Source organism: Heptranchias perlo, chromosome 22, assembly GCF_035084215.1.
Source record: "Heptranchias perlo isolate sHepPer1 chromosome 22, sHepPer1.hap1, whole genome shotgun sequence".
Lineage (NCBI taxonomy): Eukaryota > Metazoa > Chordata > Chondrichthyes > Hexanchiformes > Hexanchidae > Heptranchias > Heptranchias perlo.
The window spans coordinates 30568209-30583624 of NC_090346.1; the positions used below are offsets into that span (position 1 = coordinate 30568209).

Genomic DNA, 15416 nt, shown 5'->3' on the forward strand with positions numbered 1-15416 from the left:
TCAATGTTACCGTTTAACTCCTCTATTTTCTCAAACATTAACTATTTATCCTTCTGTTTGCACTAAAGAATGATACATTTAAGAGTGTGGTTCAAGTCAGCTAGACGTGTCAGCGTTCAGGTATGGTTGCTAATCCAGCTTCACACTCATGGCTCTGGATTTAAACCCCCCTCGCCCAGCGAGAATGGTGCGTGGGAACGGTTAAAATGCGAAAATTATAGCTCCCGGCTCCAACCCGCCACGTTATGATGGCGATCGTGCCATCAACGAGGCTCCCACACCTACTTAGCATTCAAAAGTTGTGGCCCGAGGATGTAATCTTTACTTTGAGTCCGGGGAGTCCGGCACTGTCTGCAGTCTGGCATGTGAACCACGACGAGAGGAGCCGACTGGCCAGAAAAGACCATGGTAAGTCTTTAAAAATTACTTTTCTCAGAGCTCTTTGTACACCAGGAGGAGCAGAGTGCTCCCCCTCAGACCCCAGATGGAGTCCCTAAGCCTTCTTAGCCCCGGCCTCCCTCGATCACCATGGAACCTCCTCCGATTGCCTCCAGCCACTGCTTCCACTGACCGCCGGGGACCATTCCTACGGATCCCCGGCTGTAGTCTGCTGCTGCCAAATTCTCACTCCTGCACACCAGCAAGGTAGTGAATCTTGGCCGGGTATCAGGCGGGACTCTGGAAACTTTTATTTAAATGAGGCCCTGCCGTTAAGATCGGGCTTCCACATGCCCGGACTCTCCGGGTGTGCCACCCGCTCTGGGGCTCGCACGCACCGATCCCAACCCCCCCCCCTTTTAAAATCGGGGCCATGGTTCATGACATCATTCCAAACCTACTTCGACATGCTCTCTTAGCAAATAAACAACCAATTAGTAACTATGGCTTTGTTCTATTATTTGTGAAAGTTATTCATAAATATAGAAGTGCCTAAACAGAAAAATAGAATAATATTTCTAGTGCAAAACATAAGCCAAAAAGTAACGCAAAAGTATTGGGAAAATGTTTGTTTGAATTTCCAATGATCCATGAAAATTACTTAGTGTACAGCACTAATTACACTCGACAAACTAAAGATTATAGTGCTGGGCTAGCAATTAAGAAGTTGTAAATTAAAATCCCACCACATGAAACTGAATTTAATAAATCTGGTAATTTGTGGGCTGGCACCAGAAAAGAAATGACCATGGAAGCTGCCAGATTGTTGTAATAACCTGACTGTGTCACTAATGCCCTTCAGGGAAGGGACCCTGCCATCCCTACTTGGTCTGGCCTACATGTTACTCAGGGCAACCAAGGGATGGGCAATAAATACAGCCTTGCCAGGATTGTTCACATTCCAAGAAAAAAAAGTAACACTAATAGGCATAGATTTTATTCAATTTGAGATGTTCAGGACATATACCCACAAATTATAATAAAATAAATTTCAGTAGATTTCTGTTATTGCCACTTTCAATTTGTTGGCTAATGTAAATATAAGCGATTTTCCTCAAAGTGGTGCCATCTTCATTAAAGAAACACTGATGAACAATCAGTCAATTGACAATGAACAATCAATCACTTTTTCAGTGACTACACTGCTGTGGAGCTCCTGGTTACACTGTTCACTGAGAAAGTGCTGAAAGCCAGAGCAGAAAATTTAATATGGTGGATTGCCCAGTTCCAACACAGAGCTGACTGGATTAGATCACAGCCAGCGAAGCACTTGCAGTTTCTGGCAAAGTCCAACTTTGTGCTATATTCTGAGGTCGGACAATTCCGATAATATATGTGAGCTCCAGTGCAAATTTATGCCTGCAGGCAGGAAGTTGCTGAAGGAGAATGGGACTGAAATATTGGCCCCAATATTTACAGGGAGGAGGGGAGGGAATGGGGGCGACTGTCAGTGGTCGGGAAACCTGAAAATAGGGGAAATGTGGAGGTCCTGCTGAATTTAAAAGCAGGACCTCATTTGAATTTTTTTTCTTCGTTTCCCGCCCGGCAGCTGGCCAGATTGAGAGCCTGGCTGGCTGTCGGGCGGGAAGGCTTGCGGTACAAGGTTGCAGCCAGGGACCGGAGAGGAAGGAGGGAGAGATCATGGGGGGGGGGGGAGATCGCGGGGGGAGAGATCATGGGGAAGGAGGCAGATCGCGGCAGGTTAGCTTGGGGGGCTGGGGGAAGAATTCTTGCTCCTGGCCCACAAGCAGTGGTGGAAAAGCACTTACCTGCTGGATCTGGCAGTTCTAGCCTCCCTTTAGCTGTCGCGTTTCCCAGGGCCTGGGAAACCCGGCCCACAGCCATTAAATCCAAATGGCTGCTAAAATCTGAGGCACGCAGCCTCATAAACATATTAAAATTACTGACCCACCTCTCGAGAGTCTTTCTCCCATCCATCCTGGGGATTAAAATTCTCCCCATTATGTGAGGTTGCAGATTTTAAAGTTTGACACAAGTGTGGGTGACATATTAGCTGATTCTGCCTTGCTATCCTGGAATGAGCTGGAGGCATAAAAATTGAGGGCGGTGGTGATGGGCACTGCCATCCCCATTTTGCAGACTGGTTGCAGGTGCCCTTGTAGCAGATGGTGAAGCTTTACAACTGGCTGCCTGCTGACCCAGAACAGGGGGGGGGGGGGGTGGGGGACCGTTGTTCTTGAGCATTCGCAGGTAGGTAAGGTGCCACATAATAGACTTGTTAGCAAAATTGAAACCCATTCGATTAAAGGGGCAGTGGCAGCATGAATACAAAATTGGCTAAGAGACATAAAGCAGAGATTAGTGGTGAACGGTTGTTTTTCAGACTGGAGGGAAGTATACAATGGTGTTCTCCAGGGGTCAGTATTAGGACCACTGGTCTTTTTGATAAATATTGATGACCTGGACTTGGGTATAGGAGGCATCATTTCAAAGTTTGCAGATGACACAAAACTTGGAAATGTATTAACAGTGAAGAGGACATAGACAGACTGGTGAAATGGCAGATGAAATTTAATGCAGAGATGTGTGAAGTGATGTATTTTGGAAGGAAGAATGAAGAGAGGCAAGATAAACTAAATGGTACAATTTTAAAGGGGGTACAGGAACAGAAAACTGGAGGTTCAGTTCCATAAATCTTTGAAGGTGGCAGGACAAGTCAATAAAGCTGTTAAAAAACCATATAGGATCCTTGCCTTTGTAAATAGAGGCATTGCCCCCGATTTTACAATGGAGGTGGGAGCGCTTTGAGTGGCGTCCCCACTTCCATGTCCCCTTTCGCCATCATCCCTCTCCTGGGCCAGGCCCACATCATTCCTGCCACCCTGCTGGACAACAGTTTGGAGGACATGTGTGAAACCCTGTTAGGCCAGTGCTAGTGTATCTGCCTGCCTATTTAAGGCGGCAGAAAGTTGCTCACCCTGAGTCCGAAGGTCATTGTCAGGGCCTCAATGGACTCATTGGTGAGCCATGCTTGAAGCTCGATGGAGGCTAGCCTTCCCTCCATCGCAGACATTCCCGCACTTACCTGCAACACTTTCTCAGAGATGCCCTCATGTCCCTGTGACAGTATCTCAGAGATTCCCTCCTGTACCTGTGCCACCTTTCCACTCACGCAGGAGTTGGACTCCTCCATCCTCTGTGCGATTGTGGAGAGTGCGCATGGCACCTGTTCCAACACCTCGCAAATGTGCTGCTGTCCCTTGATCATTCTCCATTTAAAGGATGGCCCCCAGGGTTCAGCATCTGTGTCCAGCTGAGCAGAGCCTGGAGAGGAGTGCTCCCAACAACGCGGACTCTCCACAGCTGCCCCCGCCACCAGTGTCTGCTCGTGCTCACATGTGTGTGGTGACTCACCATGTGCGACCCCAACTAACTGAGGATGGGGACTCACTGAGGTGTGTGTATCTGCGCTGGCAGGTCCTCTGAGGAATCACCCTCCACTGTCACAGCGGTCGCTGAAGGCCCTGTAAGAAAACAGAAGGCAATATTAAGCATGATGACAGATGTTGAGGTGCTGAAGATGGCAAGGCATGTTAACATCATTTGCTATTGTGAGTGCTGAATGTTAAAGTTCCATCACCAGCCGTTTGTTGGGTGGCAGTCTCGGCCCCCCCCCGACAGACAGGCACTCGAGGGTGCGGCTCACTTCAAGAGCCTCCTGCTCCGCGTCCGTGAGGACGACCTGATGTTGCGGCCCTCTCCCGTGCATTCTGGGCTCTCTTCTCCTATAAGGGGAGAAAGTAGAGAGGCGTATGTGAGGGATGGTGACGTGGCCAACCGCTGAATGCATTGGTTTGGGTGAGGCTGACCGTGAAAGAGATGCATCAGAGGGTGAGTATGAGACAGAGCCATGACATTGTATGAGGATTGGGTTGAGTGGTAGTGGTGGGATGAGTACTGGGGAGGTGAGTAAGTGCAGGTAAGTTGAGGATGAACTTTGAGTGGGTGTGAGGAGTGATGTGATAGAGTAGTGTTGGCAATGCAGAATGAGTTGTAAGGTGGGAGCGGTGATGTGGAAGATGGAGTGTAGGAGAAAGAGTAAGTGTACACACTTTGGCTGACCTAGTTAGGTCATTGAAACGCTTCCTGCACTGGATCCAGGTGTGGGAGAAGTTGTTGCTGCTGCTGAACTCCTCTGCCATCTCGAGCCACGCCTTCTTGGTGGTAGAGGCAGGCCACTTCCTCCCGTGTGGTGTGACAGGATCTCCTTATTTACTCTATCAAAACCCTCCAGCTGGGTAGAAAATCTCCCTCCTCCTCCTCACCCCATCCAGTAGGACCTGGAGTGAGGCATCGTTAAACCTGGGAGCAGCCTTTCCCCTGGTCTGCTCCATGCTGCATTTTTGGTTGGCTGCTGCTGGAGCAGCATTGGAGGACCGCCCCTTTAAACAGGGCTCCTCCAGCTGACAGCCTGTGATGCAGGTTCGCAGTCCGCCTGCTGCGCATGTTGACGACCGGAAACCTGGAAGCCACGGTAAGTGCCTTCAATTTACCTGCGATCGCATGGGGAACGGATGGATTTTACTGGGTGGGTTACCCACGCACCTAGTCGCCCCCCCCCACCCGCTGCCATCCTGCCTCCCTGGTAATATCAGGGCCATTGTGTCCAATTCAGGACACCACACTGTAGGGAGGATGTCAAGGCCTTGGAGAGGGTGCAGAGGAGATTTACTAGAATGGTACTAGGGATGCAGGACTTCAGTTATGTGGAGAGATTGGGGAAGCTGAGATTGTTCTCCCTAGAGCAGAGAAGGTTAAGGGGAGATTTAATTGAGGTGTTCAAAATTATGAAGGGTTTTGATAGAGTAAATAAGGAGAAACTGTTTTCACTGGTGGAATGGTCGATAACCAAAGGCTTAAAATCATTGGCAAAAGAAAAAAGTGGGAGATGAGAATTTTTCTTATGCAGCGAGTTGTTATGATCTGGAATGCACTGCATGAAAATGTGGTGGAAGCAGATTCAATAGTAACTTTCAAAAGGGCATTGGATATATACTTGAAAAGGAAAAAATTTCAGGGCTGTGGGAAAAGAGTAGGGGAGTGGGACTAATTGGATATCTCTTTCAAAGAGCCGCACAGGCATGGTGGGCCGAATAGCCTCTTTCTCTGCTGTATGTATGATTCTATGATTCCAGGTGTGCCAGGGTCTGCAGAAACTGTTGGTGGCATGACGGCAAATAGGGGCAAAGCCCCTCTGGTGCCTCCTGATCTCCCTGGCATGCTTTTTTCACTTCAACCACAAAATATTATATTTGGGGTCCATCAAAACCAACCTCCACAATTCATTTGAACTTGATGACTGATCTGCAGGTGACACTTAGATGTATTGTGGCTTCCTGAGTTGCTGGGAAAGTTGGTATTGGATGAGATACTTGGTCACATCCCCTCTTCTTTTTGTCTGTCCCTGTTCTGCGAAAGCTTTGTAAATACTTCACTTAAAGCTAGTTTTCCAGTGACAGGATAATAGGCTATTGTTTTGGTACGTCTAAGAAAAATACTTAAAGTTATGACTAATTTAAACTTGTGTCAGTAAAATGTTCAAAAATACTTCTTTTATTAATTTTTTTAAATTATAAAAAGAGCACAGTGCCAAAAGTGTACTGGAAAACAATTCCATAAGAAGCCTCTGTTCCATTGAACATGAAGCTTCTCTCAAACTCTGGCAAAATGGGATTGAAAGCAAGCATCCAAATTACCTGTCACCAATTTAAATATTTTAAAATAACTTTGGTCCTCTCAGTGAGTTTTGCACATTTTGGGGGTAATTTTAACTTTTATCACTGGGCAAGAAATGGGCAATAGTTAATCGGCCACCCATTTTACACCTTGCGCAATTGGACGGGGTGTAAAATGGACGGCTGCTTCGCTATCATTCCAGCATGTGAGAACATGCTACAGCACAAAATAGCAAAATGCTGGACAGAAGGAATCAGGTGTGAACAGCTTAAGGCCTAGTTGTCCAATCTCCCCCAGCCCTCATTCACCTATGCTGCTAGAGAGAATTATTTAATATACTCTAACATCTATACTTGTGAAAATTTGTTAGGAAAATCTGGAAGTGAAAATTTAAATGCATCGCGTTTAAAATGTCATTGTTATTCAGGCATGAAATAAATTTACTTTGTTAGAAAGATAGATCTGAATTTTTCAAAGTAACCAATTTCCAGATAATTAATGGATATTAAAGATATTAATTATTTCCTACTTATTCACATAAACAACAGACCCAGGATATAAAAATGAACATCTCTGAGTTTTCTTACATTATAAATAAATGTTATAAATCTTTATTCTCCAACCTGACAAATGTATATCATGGACATTTGGGTGCAAACTGCTATGGTACATACCAGGTGCAATAGTACCAAATGCACCACTTCTCACAGTCTCCAGGCACCATCTTTAAATGGTAACCACAACTGTTATACTTCACTGCTTTAAGATCACGCTTTCTCCAAAGGGAAATGGTGAATGCTCACAGTGTATCCACCTTTCATTCACTTATCGTAGAAGTCTACACCATCTGTTGGGATCCCTCATAAGGGATGCAGACTGGTGACCCTCTCGTTACAGTGACATCATTCAATCTTCTTAAACAGTAAAATAAAACTCAAAATGTGTTCTTTTCCTTTTCTAATATCAGTGAGAGAGTCTTCAGCCATCATGACCCAGCACTCTCTCCAAACCCTTCTGCCTTCCTTCATCTTATTATCATAGTATCATAGCATGGTACAGTGCAGGAAGAGGCCATTCAGCCCATCGGCCTGCGCCAACTTTTTGAAAGAGCTATCCAATTAATCCCACTCTCTCAATTGCCTGTAATTTTTTTCCCTTCAAGTATTTATCCAATTCCCTTTTGAAAGTTATTACTGAATCTGTTTCCATCACCCTTTCAGGCAGTGCATCCAGATCATAACAACTTGCTGCGTAAAAATGTTTCCTTGTGTCAGCTCTGGTTCTTTTGCCAATCGCCTTAAATCTGTGTCCTATGGTTACCAACCCTTCTGCCACTGGAAACAGTTGTTCCTTATTCACTCTATTAAAGCTGTTCATGATTTTGAACACCTCTATCAAATCTCCTCTTAAGCTTCCTTGCACTAAGGAGAACAACCTCAGCCTCTCCAGTCTTGCCACATAACTGAAGTCCCTCATCCCTGGTAACATTCTAGTAAATCTCTTCTGCACCCTCTCTAAGTCCTTGATATCCTTCCTAAAGTGTGGTGTCCAGAATTGAACACAATACTCCAACAGAGGCCTAACCAGAGTTTTAGAAAGGTTTAGCATAACTTCCTTGTTTTTGTACTCTATGCCTCTAATAATAAAGCTAAGAATCTCATATGCTTTTTTAACAGCCTTCTCAACTTGTCCTGCCATTTTCAAGGATTTGTGTGCATACATCCCAGGTCTCTCTGTTCCTGCACCCCCTTTAAAATTGTATCATTTAGTTTATACTGCCTCTCCTCATTCTCCCTACCAAAATGTATCACTTCACACTTCTCTGCATTAAATTTCATCTGCCATGTGTCTGCCCATTTCACTCATCTGTCTAAGTCCTCCTGAAGTCTTACTACCCTCCTCATTGTTTACTGCATTTCCGAGTTTCGTGTCATCTGCAAACTTTAAAATTATACCATGAATACCCAAATCTCTTCCCAAAAGCTCCCTTAAAACCAACCTCTTTGAACTTGCCTTTGGGGGAGGTGGTGAGCAATCAGGAGGGAGGGCGCGCGACCGGGATAGGGGAGGAGGCAACAATGGGAAGGGGGGGAGGGGGCGAGCGGTGACTGGCAATGGCCCAGACTTAAATGTGAAGCCGGGAGGCGGACTTCTTCTGGCTCCACATTCAGGTGAGCATTTTTTAAAAACATTCCTTTTTAGTGGCAGCCTGTAGCAGTCCCATAAGGACCAGTGGTTAGGCCTCCCGTTGGCCTGGTTTCCCTGAATGCAGCCGGTCCAGTGCCAGCTGCATTCAGGGCAAACCAATTCAGTAAAGGAGCCATCGAACTGGCGTGAGGCCCCTTATTTGCATTTGCAAAGTTCCTAACACCTATTTCAGGCGTGGGCCCTGGACGCCTCTTTTGATGCTTATACCAATGTGATGGGCAGCGCACATCCGGCTCAGAATATGCAGGCGCCCGCTGCCCACTATATTGGATGCCTATAACATGGGCACAACGTTGTCAAATTTCTAGGCCACAAAATCCAGATTATGCACCTTATTTATATGCTTAATAAATTGTAATTTTCTTGTTAACTAGAAGCATTCTAGACTTACTCTTCAGTAATGGTCGATTTTACACAGTGACCATTATAAAAGTCATTGTTGCTTCAAAATCAGGCACTGAATTCGATTTTAAATGACCACATAAAACTGGTTGAAATAATTTATTGTATGTGATTTGACTTTACCAGGTTTAATGTAAGTGGGCTGTACTGTAAGTACTTTCAATGTCATAGCAGTCACCCTTTTCAACTGACATGTCCCCGTGAGCTCCCACTGCTTGTTTACTTTTGCTATTTCTGAAAAGCTTTCCATTTCTCAATCATAGAAGAAAGTTTCAATACTTTAACAGTGCAGTGTAAAATGCTCACATTTGATATGTTCACAGGTAATACGCCAGAAAACAAATATTTGAAGCTTGACAAGTTTTCCCAATAGAGAAAAGATTCTTTGAATTCTAAAGAGTATTTGTGCCAAACTGCCAATAGAGAATAATGTAAGAGATACAGGTACAGCAAGTAATTAAGAGGCAAATGGAATGTTGGTCTTTATTGCAAGGGGGTTGGAGTACAAGAGTAAGGAAGTCTTGCTGCAACTGTACAGGGCTTCGGTGAGACCACACCTGGAGTACTGTGTACAATTTTGGTCTCCTTACCTAAGGAAGGATATACTTGGTGGTGCGAAAAAGGTTCACTAGATTGTTTCCTGGGATGAGAGGACTGACCTATGAGGAGAGATTGAGTAGAATGGGCCTATATTCTCTGGAGTTTAGAAGAATGAGAGGTGATCTCATTGAAACTCTGAGAGGGCTTGACAGGGTAAAAGTTGAGAGGCTGTCTCCCCTGGTTGGAGAGTCTAGAACTAGAGGGCATAGTCTCAGGATAAGAGGTTGGCCATTTAGGATTGAGATGAGGAGAAATTTCTTCACTCAGACGGCTGTGAATCTTTGGAATTCTCTATCCCAGAGGGCTGTGGATGCTCAGCCGTTGAATATGTTCAAGGCTGAGATCGATAGATTTTTGGACTCTAGGGGAATCAAGGAATATGGGGATCAGGCAGGAAAGTGGAGTTGAGGTCGAAGATCAGCCATGATCTTATTGAATGACGGAGCAGGCTCGAGAAGCCATGTGGCCTACTCCTGCTCCTATTTCTTATGTTCTTATGTACTTATAAGAAGTGCATTTACAGTAAAATCTCAATCTCTTGGCTTTGGTGCAATTATAGTAAGTGTCGTGGGCAATGAACAAATCAGGATTCAGTTTACCAGCAGAGGCAACCTTGTATCTGTGGCAAGGTCAAAGAATAGTGTTTCATCATATTTGAAATAGATTGATTGCAGATGTTTACTTAATATTTTTTAAATTTAGCTGTACAAGTGCATGAGTTGTTTGCTCTGGCTATCTTGAGATTTTAAAATAAATTTTCATGCCAGTGGAAAACGAAGAGTGATTGAATTTTCAGCTCTGACTCGCTCAAGGCCACAATATGAGAATCTCACTTTTTGTGCTTTTGCTACCAGCCATTTTATCTGCAGTCTGGGCTGAACCCAATGCCAAGAGCAAAAAGGAAGGAAATGACACCAAAGCGCAAAAATTCAAGCAGCCCAAGATCAAAGAAGATCACAGCGTCCTTGTCCTGAGCAAAGGCAATTTTGACAGAGCACTGAAAGAAAGCAAATACCTCCTCGTCAACTTCTGTAAGTTATTCAACTTGAAACTAAGTGATAGAACATGCTTAGTATCTTTACGTTGACAAAACTGCATCAGATAAGTAAAGTCTTTTGATTGATTCAGAGCATGACTTCTACGCTAAGTATTGATATTTATCAGACTGATGCTAATAATGGTGGTATAGTTTATGGTCATGCTAAAATCAACTTTTCTAAACTCCAACATTGAAGTTAAATGTAATAATAGTCCTGTTGCATTTGGTTCTGAGTACTTGGCCGGCAACTGTTAAACACCTGTTGTAAAACCATGCTGCTTGTGGGTTGCCAAGAGTTGAAAGGGCTTCAAGGACACTTGAAAATGTTTCCACTTCTAACTAACATACTTTGTAAATGTCATTATGTGTTTCTTGATGTACTTTTGAATAGCAATTCAGCAAAAAAATCAATTACCATCCAATAGTGTTGTAACCATTAAGGCAACTCTTATCAATCAGCACCAGATGCAGCGTTCCCATCTCATACATATAAAACATGGATCAACATTCTGAAACTTTTGCCATAACAGCAGAGGAGAGGATTGTGATGTAAATGGCATATGAAAGAGTTCCTCTCAGCGAGATTATTCTTTATCTACTTGAAATCAGCTCACTTGTTATTTCTTAAAATTCGGACACTATGGGCTCTATTTTAGCACCCGCTATCGGGTGCGATCCTGGCGGGGGGGCTCCAAAAATCGGGGAATCCTGGAGCAGGTCGGGAGCCCGGCTCCAACCCACCCACTTCCGGGTTCCCCACTGACGCACCGATGTGCGCGCGCAGCCCCCGCATGTGGGACTCCCGCAGGCAATTAAAGCCAGCGGGGTGCCACTTGACAGTATTTATCTTGCTATTTCAGGTCATTAACAGACCTGATTAAGGGAATATGTCAGGAGGGGTGGGATTTTAGAAACAACTGGGACTGTTTCCTATACTGGGGGAAGCACTCCCAGTTGAAATGGAGGTGTTGCAGCTATCAGCCTGTGGCAGCTGCAAAGGTCCATTTGACAGGTCGGGGGGGAGAGCCTCACTCATTTCAGGAGGCCACTCTGTCACTTTGGACAAAGTTTGTTTGGCCTCCACCACCCTCCTCCTAACAATCAAATTCACCAACTTGCACACTTACCCCGGGGTCCAGATACATGTACCGACCTTGCGGACCCCCTCAGATGTACATCTTCCGGATGGGGGCCTCCATAGCTGCAGTCATGACCTCTTCGGAGGGCGAACAGCATCACCAGCCTCACCAGCCACGCCGTCCACCTCTGACATGTGGAGCTCCACAACACAGTGCTGTGACACATCCACCTGCACAGCAGGAGGGAGGGCAACCGCAGAGAGAGATGCTTCGCAGAGGGCACTACCCTCGCCACAGGGTCCACAGACTGAGGCTCAGCTTCCTGGACCTCTCTGAGCAGCAGTGCACACGGAGGCTCAGAATCACTCGACATGTAGTCGTGGACATCTGCAGCCTCCTTCATGCCGAGCTGCTCCCAGCTGGCCCGAGCACCATCTTCTTACCTGTCGCTGTCAATGTCACCACTGCCCTCAACAACCGGGGACATCGCCGACGTCTCTCAGTCGTCTGCACAAAAGAGCCCTGCAAATACACCTACACCCACCCTGCAGTGACACAATGGGTGGCATCAGGTGTGGGTCTTCATTGTGATCCTCAGGAAAAGGCATTTTTGCACAAACCAGACAAGATTCGCAAAGACGTGGCAGTAGTGGTGACAATATAATATGTGATGTGAGTTGGTCAGAAATTAAATATAAGTAAAAACCATGTGCATCCCCTTCATGCTCACGACACGTTTGCCTTACGCTTCCTACTGCACATATGTGATGCATGCCCTGTGGCTGCAGCACAGGTTGAGTGAGGTTGACAGTGAAAGAGATGCATGAGAGGGTGAGTATGAGATAGAGCCATGAGATTGTATAGAATTGGGTTGAGTGGTAGTGGCGGGATGAGTACTGGTGAGGTGAGTAAGTGCAGGTAAGATGAGGATAAGGTTTGAGTGGGTGTGAGGGGTGATGTGACAGAGTAGTGTTGGCAGTGCAGAAGGAGATGTGGGGTGGGGGCAGTGATGTGGCAGACAGAGTGTAGAGGAATGAGTAAGTGTACTCACTTTGGCTGACCTACTTAGGTCATTGCAGCGCCTCCTGCACTGTATGCAGGTGCGTGATATGTTGGTGGTGCAGGTGACCTCCTCTGCCACCTCGAGCCAGGCCTCCTTGGTGGCAGAGGCAGGCCACTTCCTCCCGCCCACCGGGAAGACGATCTCTGTCCTCCCCCTCCTCCTCCTCACCCCATCCAATGATACCTGGAGTGAGGCATCATTAACATGGGAGCAGCCTTCCCCTGGGCTGCTCCATGCTGTATTTTTTCCTATTTGTTGCAGCATCAGTCAGTGGAGGACTGCCCCTTTAAATAGAGCTCCTCCAGCTGACAGACCTTACTGCGCATGCGCAGTCCACCCGACGCGCAGCTCAGCAGCGGGGAACCCGGAAGACCAGGTAAGTGGATCCAATTAGGCTGCGATCGCACGCGGGGCAGACTGATTTCACCGGGCGCGTTACCCACGCGCCCAGTCGCCCCCCCGCCGCGAACCCGCAGCCCTGGTAATATCGAGCCCTATAATTGCATTTTAAGAGGCTGAGTAATTTTAGTCATCTGTAACATGTTCTGACATGTTCCCTCACATTGAGGTTTTGTGCCCATGCTGTCACTTTTCTCCTTGTGTCTTCTGCTTTCTTCATCACTGCTGCTTGTATTCAGATGACAATTGTTTAATTACAGTTAGTATTGAAAATCTCCATCAGGAGTACCTCTGGAGTTAGTGATATTTGAGCATCTGTAACAATACACGACATATTCATTTTCAATTATAAATGTTTTTAACTGAAAACCTGCCACTAAAAATTCAGCCAAAGCTGAAGCTGTCTACGATTGAGTCTTTCTCTACACACGAAGATAATAACTGATTCATCAGAAAATGCATCCAATCTGAATTCCTTTATACAAACTGCATTCACTCTTTACTACGTAATCATAGAATCACAGAATGATACAGCACAGAAGGAGGCCATTCGACCCATCTTGCCTGTGTCGGCTCTTTGAAAGTGCAATCCAATTAGTCCCACTCCCCTGACCTTTCCCCATTGCCCTGCAAACTTTCCCCGTTCAACTATTTGTCCAGTTCCCTTTTGAAAGTTATTATTGAATCTGCTTCCACCATCCTTTCAGGCAGTGCATTCAGATCATAATAATTCTGCGTAAAAAAAAAATCTCCTCATCTCACCTCTGGTTCTTTTGCCAATTACATTAAATCTGTGTCCTCTGGTTACCGACCATCTGCCACTGGAAACAGTTTCTCCTTAATTACTCTGTCAAAAACCCTTCATGATTTTGAACACGTCTATTAAATCTCCCCTTAACCTTCTCTGCTCTAAGAAGAAGAACCCAAGCTTCTCTAATCTCTCGTGTAATTAAAGTCCTGCATCCCTGGTACCATTCTAGTAAACCTCCTCTGCACCCTCTCTAAGGCCTTGACATCCTTCCTAAAGTGTGGTGTGCAGAATTGGACACAATATGCTAGCTGGGGCCTAACTACTGTTTTATAAAGGTTTAGCATAACTTCCGAGCTTTTGTACTCTATGCCTCTGGTTTATAAAGCCAAGGATCTCGTAGAATCTTTTAACAGTCTTCCTAACTTCTCCTGCCTACTTCAAAGATTTGTGTGTGTGAACCCCCAGTTCTCTCTATTCCTGCAGCCCTTTTAAAATTGTACCATTTAGTTTATATTGCCTCTCTTCATTCTTCCTTCCAAAATGCATCACTTCACAATGTAGAGAATTGATTAAATCTAATTGTCAATTATTAGAATTTGAAAGAAAAACTACATTGTCTTTTTTGATTACATTAATGTAAACTTGATTCATGGAACCATACAACACAGAAGGAAGTCATTCAGCCGATCATGCCTGTGCCTGCTTGTTGAAAGAACTATCCAACGAGCCCCACTCCCCTGCCCTTTCCCCATAGCTCTGCACATTTTGCCCTTCAAATATTTATCCAATTCCGTTTTGAAAGTTACTATTGAATTTTCTTTAAGCAATGAGTTGTTATGATCTGGAATGCACTGCCTGAAAGGGTGGTGGGAACAGGTTCAACAGTAACTTTCAAAAGGGAATTGGATAAATACTTGAAGGAAAAAAAATTAGAGGGGTATGGGGTAAGAGTAGGGGAGTGGGACTAATTGGATAGCTCTATCAAAGAGCCGGCACAGGCACGATGGGCCGAATGGCCTCCTTCTGTGCGGTATGACACTATGGGCCCGATATTACCATGGTGGCGGGTTCGCGGCAGGGGGGGGCGATTCACGCGCCCGGTGAAATCAGTCTGCGCCGCGCGCAATCGCAGGCTGATTGGATCCACTTACCTGTTGTTCCGGGTTCCCCACTGCTGAGCTGCGCGGCGGGCGGACTGCGCATGCACAGTAAGGTCTGTCAGCTGGAGGAGCTCTATTTAAAGGGGCAGTCCTCCACTGACTGATGTTGCAAGAAATAGGAAAAATTACAGCATGGAGCAGCCCAGGGGGAAGGCTGCTCCCACGTTTAATGATGCTTCACTCCAGCTCTTATTGGATGGGGTGAGGAGGAGGGGGAGGACAGAGATCTTCCCCCCGGTGGGCGGGAGGAAGCGGCCTGCCTCTGCCACGTTGGCGGTGTCCCCGGTGGCACCCTGGAAGGATGTGGAGGAGAAGTTGTTGAGGGCAGTGATGACTTTGACAGCGACAGGTAAGAAGATGGTGCTCGGGCCAGCCTGGAGCAGCTCGGCATGAAGGAGGCTGCAGATGTCCACGACTACATGTCGAGTGACTCTGAGCCTCCGTGTGCACTGCTGCTCAGAGAAGTCCAGGAAGCTGAGCCTCGGTCTGTGGACCCTGTGGCGAGGGTAGTGCCCTCTGCGACACATCTCTCTCTGCCGTTGCCCTCCCTCCTGCTGTGCAGGTGGATGTGTCACAGCGC

At 46.1% G+C, this 15416-nt stretch overlaps 1 protein-coding gene across 1 annotated transcript in view; it reads left to right on the forward strand.

Annotated features, from left to right (window-relative positions):
- Positions 1-248: 248 nt before the first annotated feature.
- Positions 249-15416, forward strand: part of LOC137340537 (protein disulfide-isomerase-like) — a 37923-nt gene continuing 22755 nt past the window's right edge. Inside the window, 2 exon segments of the mRNA XM_068003057.1 lie at positions 249-408; positions 10200-10376. Of these exon segments, the coding sequence (XP_067859158.1) occupies positions 249-408; positions 10200-10376 (337 nt within the window).